At 40.7% G+C, this 22123-nt stretch overlaps 1 protein-coding gene across 4 annotated transcripts; it reads right to left on the bottom strand.

Moving 5' to 3' along the window:
* Positions 1-2522: 2522 nt before the first annotated feature.
* On the bottom strand, positions 2523-20812 carry GTF2A2 (general transcription factor IIA subunit 2). 4 transcript variants are annotated; one of them, XM_010374236.2, is made up of 5 exons: positions 20671-20812; positions 15481-15601; positions 14090-14194; positions 5195-5321; positions 2523-2814 (listed from the first exon to the last, which is right to left on the bottom strand). In XM_010374236.2, the coding sequence occupies exons 2-5, from the start codon at positions 15550-15552 to the stop codon at positions 2789-2791; spliced, it is 330 nt and encodes a 109-aa protein (XP_010372538.1). In that variant the 5' UTR covers positions 15553-15601; positions 20671-20812; the 3' UTR covers positions 2523-2788. The 4 variants fall into 4 exon arrangements, with proteins under 4 accessions (XP_010372538.1, XP_030786982.1, XP_030786984.1 ...); XM_030931122.1 differs by having other exon boundaries at positions 20359-20792; XM_030931124.1 differs by having other exon boundaries at positions 15481-15620; positions 20390-20792.
* Between the last annotated feature and the right edge of the window lie 1311 nt (positions 20813-22123).

Genomic DNA, 22123 nt, shown 5'->3' with positions numbered 1-22123 from the left:
AAATACCTGTCCCATCACAGAGATGGTGTCCCACTAAATAATGCTGAGCAAAGCTCCAGATACAGAGTACTTCATAGTACAGAGCTATGTTGAAAGTCTGGGCTGGGCGCGGTGGCTTACGCCTGTAATACCAGCACTTTGGGAGGCCGAGGCGGGTGGATTACCTGAGCTCAGTTCTAGACCAGCCTGGGCAACACGGTGAAACCCCGTCTCTACTAAAATAAATTAGTCAGGCATGGCGGCATGTGCCTGTAATCCCAGCTACTCGGGAGGCTGAGACAGGAGAATCTCTTGAACCTAGAAGAGGTTGCAGTGAGCCAACATCGTGCCACTGCACTCCAGCCCAGGTGACAGAATGAGACTCTATCTCAAAAAAAAAAAAAAAAAGGGGGCCGGGCGCGGTGGCTCAAGCCTGTAATCCCAGCACTTTGGGAGGCCTAGACGGGCGGATCACGAGGTCAGGAGATCGAGACCATCCTGGCTAATACGGTGAAACCCTGTCTCTACTAAAAAATACAAAAAACTAGCCAGGCGACGAGGCGGGCGCCTGTAGTCCCAGCTACTCAGGAGGCTGAGGCAGGAGAATGGCGTAAACCCGGGAGGCGGAGCTTGCAGTGAGCTGAGATCTGGCCACTGCACTCCAGCCTGGGTGGCAGAGCAAGACTCCGTCTCAAAAAAAAAAAAAAAAAAAAAAAAGTCTGGATTGAACTCCATATTCTACTGCAATAGCGGTTTTCTAGTCTGTGTGCCTGGCATACTTGGATTTAGTAAGCATTTGTGAGAATACTATTCAAAGGTTAGCTGTAATACAAAATAAACATATCTGAATGATTATCCTGCCCTCCTCTGGGAGAAACACGTATTACTGTCTCTGTTCTCAAAAAGGTTTATATTCTGTCCTTTATTTTTTTTTTCATGAATTTTTGAGACAGAGTCTCACTGTCACCCAGGCTGGAGGGCAATGGCATGATCTTGGCTCACTGCAACATTCGTCTCCCTGGCTCAAATGTTGATGCTCCCACCTCAGCCTCCCAAGTAGCTGGAACCACAGGCACGCACCATCACGCCTGGCTTTTTTTTTTTTTTTTTCTCTTGTAATTCTTGAGTAGAGAGGGATCTCATCATATTGGTCAGGCTGGTCTTGGAACTGCTGAGCTCAAGCAATCCACCTGCCTCGGCCCCCCAATGTGCTGGAATTACAGGCGTGAGCCACCGTGCCCAGCCTTTTCATGTATTTAAACCACTTATTTGTAAGAGGTCAGAAAGGAAAAAATATGGATTACACTCAAGATATAACTGGGTTTAAGTTTTGGAGGATGGGTAGGATTTTGATGCTGACAGGAAAGGCATGAAAATTGGAGGGAACAGCAGAACCAAATATTAAAAAATCATAGGTCTCTTTGGTTTCTTTCTCAAGCTTAACTGGAGCAGACTATGTATGTAATGGGTAGTAGTGGAGGTCAGGAAGGGAACATGGAAATACATGCATAGAATGAGTTGGAGGATGAAACAATTTTATTTTCGTTGTAAGGACAGTCTATGTTGATCAGGCTGGTCTCATCCTCCAGCCTCGGCCGCCCAAACTACTGGGATTATTTACTTACCGGTGTGAGCCACCAGTACCTAGCCAAAAAGTTATGAGAGTCAAGGACTGCAGTGGCATGCTGACGTAACAACTGCAGGAGCATCCAGGTAACAGCAAAAATCTTTTACTCCAATTGGGTCAATTCAGTTAACCATGTAAGAAACTCCTCACCTAGGGTCAATATGCTACATCTGTATTTCTGCAAGCACAATCCAGTGACATAAAGTCTAATGTATCATGTACATGATAAAATGTATGAAATTTGGATCAATATGGTGAATTGAAATAATTTACCTGTCATATGGTGGGACTATTTTGTGGTTTTTTTCCCCCCTTCCTCATGTTACCTGGTCTAAGAACGAAAGGTTTTTGGTTTTGTTTTTGCTATGATTGTCTAACTTTGGTTTTGTATTTTAAAAAGCAAGGGATTTTCTTAATAAAATTCCATCCAGAATTTTTTTTTTCTTTTTTTTTTTTCTTTTTTTGAGACAGAGTCTCACTCTGTCGCCCAGGCTGGAGTGCAGTGGTGCGATCTCGGCTCACTGCAAGCTCTGCCTGCCGGGTTTACACCACTCTCCTGCCTCAGCCTCCCGAGTAGCTGGACTACAGGCGCCCGCCACGTCGCCCGGCTAATTTTTTGTGTTTTCGGTAGAGATGGGGTTTCACCGTGTTAGCCAGGCTTGTCTCGAACTCCTGACCTCAGGTGATCCACCCACCTCGGCCTCCCAAAGTGCTGGGATTACAGGCGTGAGCCACCACGCCTGGCCCAGAATTTGGTTTTCCCCCTGCTGATGCTTTCATCAGGTAAAGTTGCAACTGACAAAACTAACCTGACTTTATGGAAATTAAGCATTCGGAAAGAGCATCATGTTCCTTGCAAAGGAAATGAAGAAACGCATTATCTTCATATTGCTACCTTAATAGTTTCACCAGTTACTACTCAGAGTTTTAAAATGAGTTTATTAAAGAAGGTTCTTAGGAAGGCAACAACTTTTGTCATTAAAAAAAAGTCTTTTTTCATGCTGTATAATAAAGGTGATGTAAGAGGCTACAGAGTTATAAGTTTCTTTCTACTGGAAGTCTCTGGTATAGCACAGTGTGGTCATTTCTGCAATTCTAGAATAAATAAAAAGTCTCTTCTATGCTTCTCTTCAAAAGCAATGAATAACAGAAGATGGCATAAAAAAGCTATATTTTTTCCATTCATTCTGTAGTATTGGAGCCAGTATCTAGGAAACAAAAGAGAAAGTAAATTCAAGGAGCAATTTAATTTTAAAATTAACTATTTTAAGACTATCAGAAATGAGAACACAGGACTAATAGTGGTGGTGGCTTGAGGGGTGAGGAAGAACAGAAGGTTTAAGCAGAGATACAAAGATGCTTAGCTCCTCATATTCATACTGGAGTAAAACCAAGTTGAACTACATTTGGTTCATGTAATTGTTATGTAACATTTTTTTTTCCTCCAGGTCTTTTACTGTCCCAAACTTTTTTTTAAGACAGAGTCACACTGTGTTGCCCAGGCTGGAGTGCAGTGGTGTGATCTCAGCTCACTGCGGTCTCCACCTCTCAGGTTCAAGCAACCACCTCTCAGATTCAAGCAATTGTCCTGCCTCAGCCTCCCGAGCAGCTGGGATTACAGGCAGGCGCCACCATGCCTGGCTAATTTTTGTATTTTTAGTAGAGATGGAGTTTCACCATGTTGGCCAGGCTGGTCTCGAACTCCTGGCCTCAAGTGATCTGTCCGACTTGGCCTCCCAAAGTGCTGGGATTACAGGCGTGAGCCAGTGCGCCTGGCCTACTGTTCCAAACCTCTATCACTGCATTCTTTTCTGCAGCTATAAAGTAAATGGAATACAATTTAAGCTTTCCTTGAGTGAAGATCAATTACTACACTGTGAAGCGGGAGAAAATCCTCAAAAACTACTGTAATAAACAAGGCCGATCTGCTACTCCTCATCCGCTGAAGTTTGGAAAACAATCTTGTACAGTAAAGAGCAACACACACTAAGGACTACCACACGGGAGTGCCTATCAGTAAAATACATACCTTTACATGGATTCTTTTGATATTATACATCAGTATTTTGTTCAGAGGCTTTATTTACTGACTTTTTGGTTCTCGGTATGGTTCAAATGACTGAAACTGACACTACTAATAATCAACATCTGTTCTGTCCAATACAGTAACCACTGGCTAGCCATATGTGGCTAATTTCAAATATAGAAATGTTATGATTCAGGAAACAGCACCACCTTCACAGGAGTTTTAAAAAGACCCAAATATAACACTGTTCCTTGCTGTAATGACAAAGATGTATCTAATGACTATAATAAAAAGTTAACTATGCTCAAAGTTCTTAGAATGATTATTCCTAGGTAACCTTCCGAACTATAACAAGTCACCAACAGTAACGCTGCTAGGTTCAGAGACTTTCTGATATCTGGAAGAGACTATTTTTTTAAAAAGGGCTGAAGGTGTAATTTTTATATAGCCACTAAAAATCAGGCTTAAGTGCAGGGGCTCAGGTGTGTAATCCCAGCACTTTGGGAGGCTGAGGTGGGAAGGTCGCCTGAGCCCAGGAGTTTGAGACCAGCCTGGGCAATACAGCAAGACTCGGTCTTTAAAAAAAAAAAGAAAAAATGGCTTAAGGGTAGTAAACTCAGTGAAAAATATATTTACAAATGTCTACATATACATACATTTTTGCAAAAAAAAGGCTATATAATATTCAACAGGGTAGTTATAACACCATCATCAGGTAGTGTTGTAGAGAATGTCTTTCTTCTATGTGCTTTTTTGTATTCTCTACATTTCTTCAGTGATTAGCCATTTCTTTGGAAGTGCAAAATATATAAAACAAATCCAACTCAAACAGGGAAATGGAGGGTATTACTTTCTAAATTTCTTTCTCTTCCTCTTCAAAACTCCCTCTTAAAGAGCAGCAGTCTTTTCTATTCACTTTCTAGACTAGGTGCTCTTAACACAAATGGTTCAGATTATAAAGTATATTTAAAATATAATTAGCAAAAAGGAAGTAACTAATCATGAAACAGAAATTAGAGGTGTATAGCTTTTGAAACATTTAAGGACCTGAAGAAGTTCCTAGGTCTGGTGTGAGAAGTTCACTTGCACGTGTCATATTTAACAGATTAGATGAATATTTACCATCATGACTCCAAAGTTCTTATGGTTAATTAAAACCCTGTTTAAAATATAACTCTTTAAATATACGGGTATCCAGCAACATAGAAACCACAGGATTGTCAAAATTCTTAAAGGTGTCTGAAAAGCCTGATAAACACTTAAAATTTGTAATGGAAATAGAGAAGAAATGCTTATTTGCTTATTTTTTTTCCCCACACAAATCCAATCTGTGTAAGTAGTCTATGTGTCATTTGAAATGTATCCACCTAAAGTCAGTAAGAGCACTGTTTGAGATACACAATTCAGAATTTAGCTGAGATAGAAGCCTGGGCTGTATCTGGGAGTTGATCACTGGGCCATTTTCCCCCTTAGGCTTTTCATATGGATGCAGATCTGCTAAAGGCTCATAAAAACAAGGTTTCAAGGAGCTTTGCTTTCACAGAAATAAGGCAAGCACTTACTTTTACCATCACAGGCTACAATTTTCACTTTATCCACTTTAATAAGTTCTGTCACCTCTCTGAATTCAACATCATTCAATACAAAAGTCCACACATTGTCGCAGAATCTGTACGTATTTAGAGAGCCCTTTAAAACAAAACATTTAGAAATACCATGAAATGTTTTTTCCCCTCACATTTTTCTCCAAAGCAATTTAACAGATCTTGGCTACCAAGAACATAATTGTTAATAAGTTTAATGCTTAAGATTTTCCTTAACTTTAATCCCAGCTACTTAAACAAAAGCCAGACAAATTTGCTAAGGGAAGAGTTCAAAAATATTTTAGTTGGCACTCTGTATTTTCAGTCTCCATTCTAAATTACTTACCTGAAATATAAAGAAAAAATAAAAACTTGTGTTTGTATTTCTACTGCCCTCATGTGGCTAAATTATGAAAGTTCAAATTATTATGTAAATATTTGTTAAAAATTACATATTATGTTAATTCTCCAAATGTACAAAAGCAGGGACTTCCTAGAAACACTAAATTTTAATCCTGTGACTTGCCTCAGATGCATTACTGTATTAGTCACTACGTCTACAACATTCATTGTCCTGAGAAACGTATAATTTATTCATACGTATTAAAAAAAATTTTTTTTGAGACGGAATCTCGCTCTGTTGCCACGCTGGAGTGCAGTGGTGCGATCTTGGCTTACTGCAACCTCCGCCGCCTGGGTTCAAGAGATTCACCTGCCTCAGCCTCCTGAGTAGCTGGCACTACAGTAGCCCAAAACCACACCCAGCTAATTTTTGTATTTTTAGTAGAGACGGGGTTTCACCATGTTTGGCCACGATGGTCTCAAACTCTGATCTCAGGTGATCCACCCACCTCAGCCTCCCAAAGTGCTGGGATTACAGGCGTGAGCCACCACGTCTGGCCTATGTAATTTTTTTTTCTTTTTTTGAGACCGAGTCTTACTCTGTTGCCCAGGTTGCAGTGCAGTGGTGCGATCTTGGATCACTGCAACCTCCACCTCCCGAGTTCAAGCTATTCTCCTGCCTCAGCCTCCGGAGTAGCTGGGATTGCAGGTGTAAGCCACCATGCCTAGCTAACTTTTGTATTTTTAGTAGAGACAGGGTTTCACCATGCTGGCCAGGCTGGTCTCAAACTCCTGACCTCAGATGATCTGCCCGCCTTGGCCTCCCAAAGTGCTGAGATTACAGGCGTGAGTCACTGCAACAGCCTATTTTAATATTTTTTAAAAATAGAGACAGGATCTTGCTATGTTGGCCGGGCTAGTCAAACTTCTGCCCTCAAGCAATCGTCCCACCTTGGCCTCCCAAAGTGCTGGGATTACAGGTGTGAGCCACCATGCCCAGGACACATTCTTCTAATTATGTTTTATGTTTTTTTTTTTTTTTTTTTTTTTTTTTTTTAAGTAGGAATATATACTTGAGCATCAAAAGGAAATTTTTATTTTATTTTTTTTTTGGAGATGGAGTCTCATTCTGTGGCCCAGAGTGGAGTGCAGGGGTGCAATCTCAGCTCACTGCAACCTCTGCTTCCTGTGTTCAAGTGATTCTCCTGTCTCAGCCTCCAGAGTAGCTGGGACTACAGGTGTAGGCCACCACACCTGGCTACTTCTTATATTTTTAGTAGAGATGGGGTTTCACCATGTTGTCCAGGCTGGTCTCAAACTCTTGACCTCAGGTGATCTGCCCACCTTGGCCTCCCAAAGTGTTGGAATTACAGGCGTGAGCCACAATGCCCAGCCTATTTTTATTTTTTGGGATGGAGTCTCACTCTGTTGCCCAGGTTGGAGTGCAGTGGCGTGATTCTGGTTCACTGCAACCTCTGTCTCCCAGGTTCAAGCGATTCTCCTGCCTCAGCCTCCCAAGTAGCTGGGATTACAGGCATCTGCCACCACATCAGACTAATTTTTGTATTTTTAGTAGAGACGGGGTTTTGCCATGTTGGCCAGGCTGGTCTTAAACTTCTGATCTCAGAGTGATCTGCCCACCTCGGTCTCCCAAAGTGCTGGGATTAAATGTGTGAGCCACCAGGCCCGGCTGGAAATTTTTAAAAAGAATGGGATGAAAGTTGTGCATGGACACTAGCAGAATACAATTAAAACCTGAGATAAACACATGCGCACATATAGTCACACAGGAAATTTAGTATGCAACACTTAAAATGCCTAAAATCTTCAACTCAGAAACAAACCACCAAGCACAAAAATGCTCCCTGCAATATTATTGTAATAGCAAAAATTGGATTCAATCTAAATAGTCTATCAAGTGAGAATGATTAAGGAAACTGATGGCTATGAATGAATGAATGTAATAAACGAATAATTACTGTGTGCTAGACTATGCTGGCCTCTGCGGATACAATGGTAAGCACAGGTCCCTGCCACTGGTGAGCTGAGTTTAGCAGGGAGATCATTAAAACAAGTAAATATGTAGCATAACAGTGCTATGGAAGAGTAAGTTAGTGGGTAATGTGAGTAGAGCAAAGGTACTCAAGAATGGATGGAGGACACAAGGTAGACAGCTTCTCTCAAAAAGTGAAGTTTAAGTTGAGTACTAAAGAATAAGAGTCAACGGAGAGGAGGGATAATGGAAAGGAAGACAAACACTTGGAATGGGGTGGTCAATTCCAGAAAACAGAACGCGTCAGGAGGTCCTAAGATAAATGAGAACCTTGGAAAACCTTTGCCCCATCCTAATGGTAATGGGAGGTCAGTGAAAGATTTTAAGCAGAAGAGTCTGATTACATTTGCAGTTTTGGTAATGACATAAAGAACAGATTAGACAGGAGTATGACTAAAGGAAGTAAGGCCAGCTATGAAGCTGATGTCTGTTAGCTGCGTTAATCAGAGAGGTGAAAGTGGCTTTACTACAGTAATAATAAAGGGATCAATAGAAACGGAGAGACTTTAAAAGGTAGGACAGCTAGGAATGGTCAACTATAAATATGGTGGGGTAGGGGAACAGCGAAATCCATGGTAACTCCCAAGCTTCTGGCTTGAATGTCAATGCATTCACAGAAAAAGCTGGTTTGGGAGTAAAGTTAAATTTGGAACTTGCTGAATTTCAGGTATATCTAAGTCATGATGTCCAGTAAGTAGTTGGAGTATAACAGAAAGCATGAGAACACAATATTTACTTTAACCAAAGCCAGAGGGTTGGATGAGACCAAGGATAGTGGGGGCACTCTATAACCCTAAGAAATACCAACAATTAAATGATAAGCAGAGATAGAACTACAAAGGAGTCTGAGAGTAACAGGCCAGGGAATAGGAGAAAAGCTCACACAGTATGGTTTCAAAGGAAATAGGGGTTTTAAAAAAAGAATAATCAATAGCACTACAAATGATGCATTAGATTTAGCAAAAATAACTTGGGAACAGCAATTTCAGTGGAGTGATAAATACATGGAAAATCACCCATGATTAAGGGAAAAAGACACAAAATTATAAACCTATAAAATATATTTGAAAATTAGATCTGCTCGTTTGCTAGTCTGAGCCTCTGGAAAGCTAAACAGCTAGATGCCAAACTCAATGTTCATTTCCAGCATCCTGAATGTATGTGTAATCCATGATCTTAAGAGTGTGTACAATATTACTGGCCAGGTGTGGTGGCTCACACCTGTAATCCCAGCACTTTGGGAGGCTGAGGTAGGAGAGTCACTGAGGCGAGTTCAAGACCAGCCTGGCCAACATGGTGAAACCCCTACATAAATATAAAAATAAGGCAGGCATGATGGTGGGTGCCCGTAATCCCAGCTACTTGGGAGGCTGAGGTTGGAGAATCGCTTGAACCTGGGAGGCGGGAGTCACAGTGAGGTGAGATCACGCCATTGCACTCCAGCTTGAGTGACAGAGTAAGACTCCGTCTTAAAAAAAAAAAAAAAAAAAAAGGCCGGGCGCAGTGGCTCAAGCCTGTAATCCCAGCACTTTGGGAGGCTGAGACGGGTGGATCACGAGGTCAGAAGATCGAGACCATCCTGGCTAACATGGTGAAACCCCGTCTCTACTAAAAATAAAAAAATTAGCCGGACATGGTGCTGCATGCCTATAGTCCCAGCTACTCAGGAGGCTGAGGCAGGAGAATGGCCTAAACCCGGGAGGCGGAGCTTGCAGTGAGCTGAGATCCGGCCACTGCACTCCAGCCTGGGCGACAGAGCGAGACTCTGTCTCAAAAAAAAAAAAAAAAAAAAAAAAAAAAAAAAAAAAAAAAGAGGTGTGTATATTACTTTCTTTTTTTGAGACCGAGTCTTGCTGTGTTGCCCAGGCTGGAGTGCAGTGGTGCGATCTTGGCTTACCGCAACCTCCACTGCCTGGGTTCAAGTGATTCTCCTGCCTTGGCCTCTGAATAGCTGGGACTACAGGCATGTGCTACCACCACACCCAGCTAATTTTTGTATTTTTAGTACACACGGGGTTTCACCATGTTGGTCAGGCTGGTCTTGAACTCCTGACCTCAGGTGGTCTGCCTGCCTTGGCCTCCCAAAGTGCTGGGATTACAGGCATGAACCACTGTGCCTTGCCTTACTTTCTCTTTTAAAAAATGTGTAGTCTTTTATCCCTCGCCACCCTCCTACCCTTTCCCCAAAGTTCGTTAGCAAAGTCATTATCATTCTTATGCCTTTGTGTCCTCAGAGCTTAGCTTGTAGTAAATTACTTTCATTGAATAATGTTATGTAAATAATTTAAAGCAAGTTATTGGGATTTATGAGCCAGTATGTCAGTATTCACTTTCAAATATAAATAAAGCATTTTAAATGTAGACTGGAATGAAAAATCTTACATATCATATGCTGAAATTCCATTAGTTGCAGTATAAATTTATATACTTCATTTATTTTACTGCAAAAATAAAATGCTATAAATCTTGACTGAAAGATATTAAAGTTATTAAATGCCTTCCAATTGTAGATGAAAATTAAGTTGACAATATCAAAGAGCACATTAGCTAGGTAACTTTTGAGCCAACAAATGTTTTTAAAAAGTTAAATATAAGAGACTGATCTTTTTAGAATAATTTGAACTAGAATCTCTAACATGAAATAAGCTTTAAATCTTTTTAGAATAATTTGAACTAGAATCTCTAACATGAAATAAACTTTTCTGTATACAATTTTTAGTTATTTAAATATCTTGCTTTTTTACTCTCTTCATTTGAAAGTCAGAATCCATTTAGTATCTCTAGTATAAAAACTACGTTTATATATATGTATATAGTATATATACACATATACTCTATAATTACAAACATTATATAATATATACACGTCTTTCAGTTTCTGTGTATATATTATATAATTATAAATATAATTTATATGTGTTTATACATACATACATACATATAGTTTTTTTTTTTGAGGCAGGGTCTAGCTGTGTCACCCAGGCTGAAAGGAAACAGCATGATCATGGCTCACTGCAGCCACAACCTCCTGGGCTCAAGTCACCCTATCACTTCAGCCTCCCGAGTAGCTGCGACTATGGGCACACACCATCACACCCGGCTACGTTATTTATTTATTTGTTTGTTCGTAGGGACAGGGTTTCACTGTATTTCGCAGACTGGTCTTGAACTGCCCTCAAGTGATCCTCCCGCCTTGGCCTCCCAACCCGCTGGGATTACAGGCTTGAGCTGCCTGATAATTATAATTTTTCAAAGTGAAATTCTGAATTCTTTAAATTCAAAAAGTTCCTTCTATAAGAAGATATTTGGCTTTGGTCAAATATTACTTTTAACACTTAATCATTTGGCCAAATTGTATCTTCAATGCACTTTTAATAAATACATTTTTGGTTTTACATGTATCCACAACTGGGCAACATGTTTTCGGTTTTTTTTTTTTTTTTTTTTTTGAGATGCAGTCTCATTCTGTCGCCCAGGCTAGAGTGCAGTGGCATGATAATTGGCTCACTGCAACCTCCGCCTCCTGGATTCAAGCAATTCTCCTGCCACAGCCTTCCAAGTAGCTGGGACTACACGCGTGCACCACGTCCAGCTCATTTTAGTAGAGACGAGGCTTCATTGTGTTGGCCAGGCTGGTCTCAAATTCCTGACCTCAAGTGATCTGCTCGCCTCAGCCTCCGAAAGTGCTGGGGTTACAGGGCATGAGCCACCGTGCCCAGCCTTAAAGAACATCTTTTTTTTTTTTTTTTTTTTTTTTTTTTTGAGAAGGAGTCTCGCTCTGTCACCCAGGCTGGGGTGCAGTGGCCGGATCTCAGCTCACTGCAAGCTCCGCCTCCCGGGTTCATGCCATTCTCCTGCCTCAGCCTCCCAAGTAGCTGGGACTACAGGCGCCCGCCACCTCGCCCGGCTAGTTTTTTGTATTTTTTAGTAGAGACGGGGTTTCACCGTGTTAGCCAGGATGGTCTCGATCTCCTGACCTCGTGATCCACCCGTCTCGGCCTCCCAAAGTGCTGGGATTACAGGCTTGAGCCACCGCGCCCGGCCTTAAAGAACATCTTGAAAGTTATATAATAAATGTTTGTTACAGAAACATCAAAAAACAGTGAAAAGGAAACCTTCAGTTTTGTTAGAAGGGCTATTTTTCTTGATCACTAAATCTTATTTTTTGGGGGTATGGCATTCAATCTTTTAATGCTTGTTTAATTACTGTTTGAAGTCAACACTATAAAGTTTAAGTAACCATTACTTTTATCTATGGGAATATGTTCTCCCAAAAACGTACAATGGCTCTTTAAAACCCTAGTTATGGCTGTGTGGGGTGGCTCACACCTGTAATTCCAGCACTTTGAGAGGCCGAGGCAGGCGGATCATGAGGTCAGGAGTTCGAGACCAGCCTGGCCAACATGGTGAAACCCCATCTCTACTAAAAATACAAAAACTAGCTGGGTGTTGTGGCATGCGCCTGTAATCCCATCTGTTCAGGTGGCTGAGGCAGAAGAATCGCTTGAACCCAGGAGGCAGAGGTTGCAGTGAGCCGAGATTGTGCCACTGCATTCCAGCCTGGGTAACAGAACAAGACTTCGTCTCAAAAAAAAAAGAAAACAAAATAAAAGCCTAGTTATACACACTACTTCAATCTGAATTTTCTCCCTAAAAATTAATTCAGTTCAAGCTCCATGGTACATATATTTAGATTTTTTTACTAATAAATTAAAACATATAAACGATTAAAACCTTAGCTCTCATACTTAAGAGGATTTTCTCCTATAATACTCTACTAAATAATTTCACTTATATGGAACCCATAAAAGGATTTAAAACAAAAAACAATTTAACATGCTATATAGAACTATTCTATTCTTGTAAAGGATGCTTCTCACTGCTAGGTCAGCAAATTATAAACAAAAAATATATACTTAAATTTGATCTAGCAAAATGGCTCTGAAAATTAGATATTTCTAACTATTATCTCTTTTGTCTCGGCCATATGCTACACTAAGCTAAACAGAATGTCATTTGCAAACATTCCGGACTTAAAACTGATCAAGTTGGCTATAATCCAGGAGTAGGGTGATAAAAGCCTGAGCTAGAATAGCGCAGCAGGAAAATAAAACGAAAGAATGGAAAAGTCCTGATCAAGGCTGAGAGCAATTATATACATAGCTTTTGGAAAATACACAAAACTTACAAAACACTGTGCAAGATAAATGTAAATGTCAAATTACTTTAACTCTAACTAAAGAAATCCAAACTAGAAACCTACAATAATGCACCTAGAAGATGACTAGTTAGGCGTTGTGAACTACATTGCCTCTGATAAGTAGTCCACCACCTTTCTTACTAGAGCAAAATTTATGTATTAACATGGATCATCTGGGCAGACTTCTGCATATGGGTATATTTAAAAAACACAAACTAATTTTGGCAGAATAATTACTGTTAAAAATTCATGGATCCACCAGTCAAATTATATAGTCTTGAAGGCGTATTTTACTCCAGATAATTTTTTGGCACATGAAACTGATATATGAGATTTATTTAAGTCAAATGGGGTTTTGTCTATCTTGTTCATCTTCGAGTATCTAGAACATGCCTGGTATATTTTCTTTTCATCTCTGTGTATCTAGAGCATACCTGGTATGTTAATAGACACTCAAACTGTTTACTGAATGTTTAAGTACCAAATAAAGTAGGCAGATGTTAATTAATGATCAAATTTTGGTTGTTAACCATATTTTAACCTTCTTTTGACCATATTTATATAGGTTATGCCTTATAATACAATATAAGCATAGTTAAATAATAACCAAACATCATCATATACTATATGAGTCCATCAATACCATAATGTGGTAAAATTATTTCTGTTGCACCATGACTCTTTCAATGGGCCCTTAATCTGAAGTTATCAGGAAATTGAGAGAGCTAATTTTATCCAGCTTTGGATTACTACTATTCAAAGTATAAGTGACTCAAGTGAGACCAAGCTACCAGAATAGTCTGTTATCTATCACTAGAGGTCAGGTTTTTTATCAGCCAAGTTACCTAAGAGTAGGAGGGAGGCAACATGAAGTTTCTAGAAATAACTCTACTTCCCTTGAACGGGGAAAGGCCAGAGTTTGAAAACCGTAACAGAACCTTGGGGATTACTCTGCCACTTACCTTTAATCCTGCAGATAATATTTCAGGTGTTTGGAATCTCAGTAACTCTTCAGGGAAGGTAGCCAAACATACAAAGGCTGATTTATGAAACAATGAAATAAAAACCTAAAAACATCTCTGTATCTCACATTAAGTGGACCAACTTAGTATAATATATAGTTGATTGAAAAGTATAATTTAGTTATTATAAAACAAATTCCAAAAACTGATAAAAGCCACCTCTTCCTATAATTAACAAATATGTAGGGGTCCTAAAAAAAAAACACTGTTTTAACAACCATTGGTATAGGCTTCTAGATTCAGGAAAATATCCTTACCCTGAAATTGACTCTGTTCCTGACCCTCTGAGCCAATGCTGAATTTATAGCCTTATCAAACTGAAGTAGAACTTGAAGGGCAAGTTGGGGGGTGATCTGTTGAGACTGAGAAAAGGTAAAGGTCATAAATCCCCTTAGGGAAGAACATTAAAGACAAAGTAAATAAAAATATACAAATTATCATCTAAAATTTAACTGAGGTTAACCAAAGCCTCTCAACTAGAATTCCTTATCTCCTTTGCCATAACTGATGAAGTAGCAAAGCTTGAAGATATCTTTTGTGCTCTCTCGACACAAACAATCTTGAAAAGAAAACATGCAGTGATGTTACAAAGCCAGAAGAAAACTTTGTCTTTTTTTTTTTTTTTCCTTTTTTGTGAGACGAAGTTTTGCTCTTGATGCCCAGGCTAGAGTGCAGTGGTGTGACCTTGGCTCACCACAACCTCTGCCTCCTGGGTTCGAGCGATTCTCCTGCCTCAGGCTCCCAAGTAGCTGAGATTACAGGTGTGCGCCACCACACCCGGCTAATTTTGTATTTTCAGTAGAGACAGGGTTTCTCCACATCGGTCAGTCTGGTCTCTAACTCTCGACCTCAGGTAATCCACCTGACTTGGGCTCCCAAAGTGCTGGGATTACAGGCGTGAGCCACTGTGCCCGGTCGGAAATACTTAATATGTTTTTATTTGGGAGAATTATATCGAAGGGTTAATTCTCTCAAAATGGAAATATAAATTCAGACTTGTAAATATCAGAAGACTTTATTAAATTGGACAAAATTACCTTAAAGCTAAAAAGAATTATGACTTTCTTCCCTAAATTTGAGAAGGGGAAAACCAACAATCTCAATTTTGATGTTGAACAAAAATTTTTGAAGATTTAACTTTATTTATTTAGAGGCAGGGTCTTGCTCTATCACCAAGGCTGGAGTGCAGTGGTACCATCATAGCACACTTAAGCCTCAAACTCTTGGGTTCAAGAGTTTACTCAGCCTCCTGAGTAACTGGGACTATAGGCATGCGCAACCACACCAAACTAATTTTTTTATTTTTTGTGGAGATGGGTGGTGGCTATGTTGCCTAAGCTGGTCTCAAACTTCTGGCCTCAAGCGATCCTTCCACCTTGTCCTCCTACAGTGCTGGGATTAGAGGTGTGAAACACTGCACATACCCAGATTTAGCTATATTTAATGATATCATTCAATCATATTTTGTGTCCTGTTGTCAGGACAGTGTAATAAACAAGAATTTAAGGTTATTTGATCAGTGTTACTGACTTGCTGGGTCAAAGAGTCCAAGATATTTTACCTCATATCTCTTTGCTTAAGTGATATGACAAGAATTACTATAAACCCATCTAGATAAAAATGTTTGATTTTTAATTCAGTCTCCCACCTGTATGAGCTCATCTAGGCTCTCCTGAAGACTGTTTCCCAAAGTGGTATTTCTGTATAACTGATATGCCATGGCTTAGGAGGAAGAATTTGCTTTTCTTATTCAAGCTTGCATTGATGTCCTAAAAATTTAATATAAAACTGTTAAAAAAGATCATACTGTAACATCATAAATTATGTATATAATATCGTCTACCTCAAATATTCTAATATAGAACTAGGAGAACGCTTAATGGTTGCAAATTACTATATAATCATTTAGAATTACAAGGAATAGCTACAAATGATTTTCCAGTTTTTTTTCCTGTGATTTTGACATAGGCATTCATATTCCTTTATGCAGTATAGATGTTATATTTATTAAAATGTCTTTTCCATTTCCTTCAAATATCTGCCTTCTGACTTAGTCTAGAATTTTCCATGTACTGTCCTTTCTACCTGCTGTCAAGTCACTGGTAAATTCTTCAGCTCATATTTGCATGTCTGCCCCTTTATTTTCCTGTTCTCTCTAAATTCAGTATTCACAGAGTGCCTACCAAGAGGATGGCACTGTGACGGGTTCCAGGGAGAAGATGATGATTAAAGACATGCTCCCAAATCCTAAAAATTTATACTCTAAAGAATGTAACATACATACAAAAAGATTAAATTCAGTATAAGAACTGTGATAAAGATACAAAGCATACCATGGAGGCTGCCTGAGCTGGCTCAGAAAAGCTTCCAGGTTCTTTAAGCTAGACTTTAGCCAAGCAGAGGAGGGAAGTCATTCCAGAGGCTGACAGAATAGAATAAGTAAAGCCATGGAAGGATGAAATGTTTGTAGGGAAAAACATAAACTGTTCTACATTATCAGGGCATAAGTATGAACAGGGAGTGGCAGGAGATGAAGCTGAAAGAGACAGCATAGATGGAATTGTTTGGCAGGACAGGAGCAAACAGTGGGGAGCCACTGGAGCATTTTACTCAGGAAAGGTCAGACAGCTGGGCTTGAGTGCGAGATTTAGAAACAGATGAGGGATGGGGGCTCGAAAAGGGTGGCAGCAGTACAGAGTAAATAAACATTTACTGAGCTTCCACTACACGTCAGGTGTAAGATCTTGACCTCATGGCATTTTCAGTCTGGAGATGGATGGGGGAAAATACATTTGAGGAGCAATCATCAGGTAAAACTCAGCAAAAATAATGGGCAGCCATCAGTCCTTACATTTCATACCTTGCTAGCATTGGATACAAGAGATCATTTCTGCCTTCTTGGGACATATCTTTGGCTTTGAGACACTACTCTCAGTTCTCTCATGTCACTGGATACCATTGTATTTCTTATTTTCTTTTGCTGGTTCCTCCTCAGCTCCCTGACTTCTAACTGTTGAACTGCCCTAAGTTTTCTTGGGTCCTTTATTCTCCACATACTTTACTCCCTTAGTTACCTCATCCAGACTTGTGGCTTTAAATACCATCTACTATCTGGTGATGACTCCCAAATTTGTATCTCCAGCCCTCAATTCTCCCTTTGTACCCATATATAAAACTGCCTGCTTGACATTGGATAGAAATATCAAGTAGGTAGCTCAAATTCAATTTGTCAAAAACCATGTTCCTGATGCTACTCTTGCAAATATGCTCTGTCCTCAATCTTACCTCAATAAACAGTAAATCTAGTCTTCCTGTAACAGCTCAAAAACCTTAGAGTCAAGAGTAACTTCTTTCTTTCTTACTTGGCATCCATCAGCCAACCTTTCAGCTCTTCCTTCTAACTATAGCCAGAATCTGACAGCTTCTACCATCTTCAATGCTATTACCCTAAGTCACCATCATGTCACCAAAGTTAATGTGATAACTCACGGTCTCCTTATTTCCACTCTTGCCTATTCCAACCTCACCCTCATAGCAGCCACACTAAGACTTTAAAACATAAGGCAAATCACATCACTGGTCTATTCAAAACCACCAATGGCAACATCCCATCTCACTGAAAACCAGAGAGTCCCTGGTTTGGAAGGCCTATGTGATTTGGGCCCCCCAGTACCTACTTCCCTATCTTCACCCACTCACCCTCCCACTCTGCTGTGGTCATAATGGTCCCCTGCTGTTCTTTGACATGGGAAGCATGATCCTGCTTGAAGGCCTTTGTGGTGGTGGTTCTTTTTGCTGACAGTATTCTTCCCAGATACCTGCATAGGTCACTCCCTCATTTGATTCAGATCTCTGGGTCAAACATTACCTCATCAGAAAGGCCTTCTATAATCAACCTATAAGAAATAATTACCTCCCTTCTTCCTCACACTGCTTTATTTTCATTCATACCCATAACTGAAGCTGACATATATACGCTTATTCTGTCTCCATCTACTAAAATAGATGACCCAGTGAAGACAGGGACTTTTGTTCAGTTACATATTTACCAACTAGAACATATGTAGTATGCATTATTTGTTGAGTGAATTATTTGGTAGTATGTCAGAGTGCTAATATATTAGAAATATCTGAGTACGACACAAAGAATTCCACTTTACTGAGGAAACTGAAGCAATAACTTCCAGACTCACAGCCACATCCAGCTACCTACCAATAGCTATACAGGTTGAGCATTCCTTATCTGAAATGCTGGAGACCTGAAGTGTTTTGGATTTTAGAATATCTGCATCGTATATACTTATGGGTTGAGTACTCCAAATTCAAGCTCTGAAATGTTCCAAAGAGCATTTCCTTTCAGTGTCATGTCGGTGCTCAAAATTTTGGATTTTGGAGCATTTTGGATTTGGGAAGCCCAACCTGTACCCATATACTCTGCCTCCCTGTCACTATAGTTGAACTTTATACCTATATTTATCTAAATCCAATCCTTCTACCTTTGTATTAGGGATTGTCTTCTAGTTCACTCAAGAATATTGTTCTGACAATTCAGTTGTTACTTCTCTCCCTCACCATCAAATTTTCCCTCTGTGGATCATTTCCATTAGCAAACAAATAGGTGGCTACTTCTCCCACCTTAAAAAGTAAAACAAAACAAAAAGCCCTGAACCCACATCCCCTGCTGGCTACACCCTATTTCTCAGTTCCCCTTTGCAGCAAAATCCCTTGTCTGTATTCACTGTCTCTCAATTCCTTTTTTCCCATCTTCTCTTAAGCTCATTTTTGCCTCTAGCACTCTAAGGAAACAGGCTGGGGAAGGTCATCAATGGCACTGCTAAAGCTAATTCTCTAGCCTCCATCAGAATATTGGACACACCTGATTACTCCCTCCTCTTTCGTAAAGGATCTTAGCTTGGTTTATGGGACACTGGCCTTTTTGGATTGTCCTAACTCACAAGTTCATCCTTCTTAATATTGTTTGCTGGTTGATCCTATTTTCCCTAAACTCTAAATATCATAGGACACAGTCCTTGGTCCTCTGCTGCTGTCTACACCCATTCCTTACTGGTAACATTTATTCTCATGGTTTAAATGCCACCATTGATCATCCCCAAATTCATACAGCATAGAACTTCTTACTCCTGGATCTAGCTGCCTACTCAACATCTCTACTTGTTACCTTTTGCATCCTGGCTTAAATAACTCCATACTTTTACAAGCTTGGGCAAACCTCTGAAGTCATCCTCCACTTCCTCTATCTCACTCACCATATCTAATTCCTAGCAAATCCTGTAAGGCCTACCTTCAAAATAATTCAGAATCCAACCATTTGTCACCATCTCTACGGTTATCACCCTGGCCTGGGCCACTCTTGTCGTCATCTGGATTACTGCAAAAATCTCCTAAATGATTTCCCTGCTTCTACACTCACCCCTACACTCTAATCACAACTCACAGCCACCAGGTGATCTTCTAAAACTTCAGTTAGAACACACCTCTCCTCTATTCAAAATCTCCCATGGCTTCTATCAGCCTTTACAATGATCCGGCTACCCATGATCTCTGACTTTATCTTCTTGTCCCTCCACCCCCAAAACTCTTGCTCATCCCTCTCCTTGCTATTCCTCAAACATGACAGGCTTAAAAGCCTTTGTATTGGTTTTCCTATCTGCCTGAACGCTCTTCCTGGTATTTACTTAGCTAATTTTCTTAATTCCTTCAAGTCTTTGCTCAAGTAACACCTACTAAATGAGGCTTAAACTAACCACCATCATCTTTAAAATACCAGTTCCCACCTCCACTCTGGAACCTTCCCGTACTCCTTTATCTTTCTTTTTTTTTTTTGATAGCACCATCACCTTCTAACACCATTATATATTTATTTTACATTTATTTTCTGCATCCACTAATAGAATGTAAGCTCCATGAGAGCAAAGCTTTTTATTTTGTTCATTTAAGTTAACTAGGCGTCTAGAACAGTACCTGGCACACAATGGGAGCAAAAAAAAAAAAAAAAAAAAAAAAAAATCTGTTCAATAAACAAAGGCAGATAGCAGTAAGTATAACGTGTATGTGGGAGGGGAGAGGGGGTTAAAAACGGCAAGAAATCCCAACAGGGAGATAAAAACTTTACAAAGTAGGAATACAGAATCGTGCATCGTGTCCCATTGGACAAATTTAAGAGTTTATCTAGAAAACAGTTATGCGTTATTTAAACATTTGTTAAAATTACTGATTTCAATGTTCTTACATTCTTTAAAAATTCCTTGTGAAGTGTTCTAATCTTTTAGACGTGGTATCAGCCACAGAAATTTATTGTTCCCTTGTTTTGCAGTTCAGAAAATTATGTTTCCAAACTGGGAAGTAACTCGTCCTAGCATTTTTTGATTAAACCACCCAGTTTAAAATTCGTTCCTTTTGTCGGAGTTCGCACGAAGAAAGTTGGAAGGCAGACTTCAAACAACAAGCTATAAAGCACAGGAAGGAGACATTTAAAAAATGCTCTCCGAAATTCGGCAAAACTCACAGGGCGCTATTGGATGCTTTAAGACATTCACCTGGCTGAAAACACGGTGGTGGGCTGAGGACCTCTCCTAGGTGGGTTCTGTGGGCGCCCCGTGGACGACGAGCCTCCCGCGCGGGACGAGACCTTCCCGGCCGCCTCGCCGCCCTTCTCCGGTGCCGGCCGCGGGGCCTTGCCGGCAACGGTCGGTAACGGGCCGATCCCAGGAGCGACGGGCCCTCAGAGACTACCCGACCAACGCACCCAGACTCCGAAGAGGCGGCAGGGAGAGCGGTCCTGCTTCCCTCCCTAACCCTGCCCTCCCTAACCCACTACCTGTGGGGAAGGCGTTTCCCGCCGCGGAGCGGAAAGAAACCGCCACGAGCCTGGCAGTAGGTTCCTACTTCCCCGACCACCTCTCCAGCCGCCGCAGAAACCGCAGAACTGGGCGGCCGACCCGGAAGTGCTAGCGGAACCCGGAAGTGACACCCGCCAGGGGGCCGAGAGCCCCGCCCAGCTCTGCTCTCGCCCGCCACTCAAGCCTTGTCAGGGAAGGGCGTGGAGATGGAAGGAGGGGCGTTGGGCTGGAGCCGCAAGCCTTAAAGTGGTGGACAGGCGCACTGCTCGAGTAATTCACCAGGTTTACTAAATAGTTCCTAAGGGACTTATGATTTTGAGAGACTAATCTTCTCCACTGTTAGATGCACAATTTAAGAAATGTAGGGCATTCATATTTCATGCCGGAAGTGTGTTCAGAGTAACACTGTTGAAGACCTCGCAGACGAATTCTGAAAAGATTATAGCAGGGGCCGGGCGCGGTGGCGCACGCCTATAATCCCTAGCACTTTGGGAGGCTGAGGCGGGTGGATTACCGGAGGTCAGGAGAGTTCGCAATCAGCCTAACATGGTGAAACGTCCCCCCGTCTACTAAATACAAAAGAACTATCCGGGCGTGGTGGCGCGTGCCTGTAATCCGAGCTACTTGGGAGGCTGAGGCAGTAGAATCGCTTGTACCTGGGAAGTGGAGGTTGCAATCAGCTGAGATCGCGCCACTGCACTCCAGCCTGGGAAATAAGAGCGAAAACTCCATCTCAAAAAAAAAAAAAAAAAAAAAAAAAAAAATATATATATATATATATATATGGCAGGGCATCTTCTTTATCCCTCGAAACAGGGCTGCAATCCATTTAGGCAGGCAAAGCTTTTAGTCTGTGACTGGTTCATAAATAACTTTTGAGATAAGTTATATTTAAAATTTGCATCTAATATGCAAGAGAAATACTTCAATATGAATTTCGAGTTTGCAAAATCAAACTATTTCAGGTGTCAGGGTGCATGGTACACTAACTGGCTTAAATGCAGCAGTAATGTGTAGAGCAGTTTATCCTACAAAATAGCTGAATAGTGATTAAAGAGTGCGTGGGAAAAAAAAAAACCCACAAAAAACCCACAAAATATTTACCAAGTGGTATCAGCTGGAACCTCTGAGCAGGTCTATGAACTAAACAAGTTCTTATTTAAGCTGTTTTCATTTTAAGCCACTCATGGTTTCATCCTTGGCTTCCCCATTAATTAAAAAAAATTCTCAACTATGAAACACAAAGTTTCATTATTGTTTTTATGTTAAAATAAAGCAGGCTGGGACAGGCGCGGTGGCTCACGTCTGTAATCCCTGCACTTTTGGGAGGCCGAGGCGGACAGATCACGAGGTCAGGAGATGGAGACCATCCTGGCTAACACGGTGAAACCCGTCTCTACTAAAAAAAAAAAAAATAGAAAAAGTTAGCCG

The sequence above is a fragment of the Rhinopithecus roxellana genome, chromosome 5 (genome assembly GCF_007565055.1).
Source record: "Rhinopithecus roxellana isolate Shanxi Qingling chromosome 5, ASM756505v1, whole genome shotgun sequence".
NCBI lineage: Eukaryota > Metazoa > Chordata > Mammalia > Primates > Cercopithecidae > Rhinopithecus > Rhinopithecus roxellana.
Note: the sequence above shows the minus strand (reverse complement) of the source record. Positions and strands in the feature narration are given on the sequence as shown.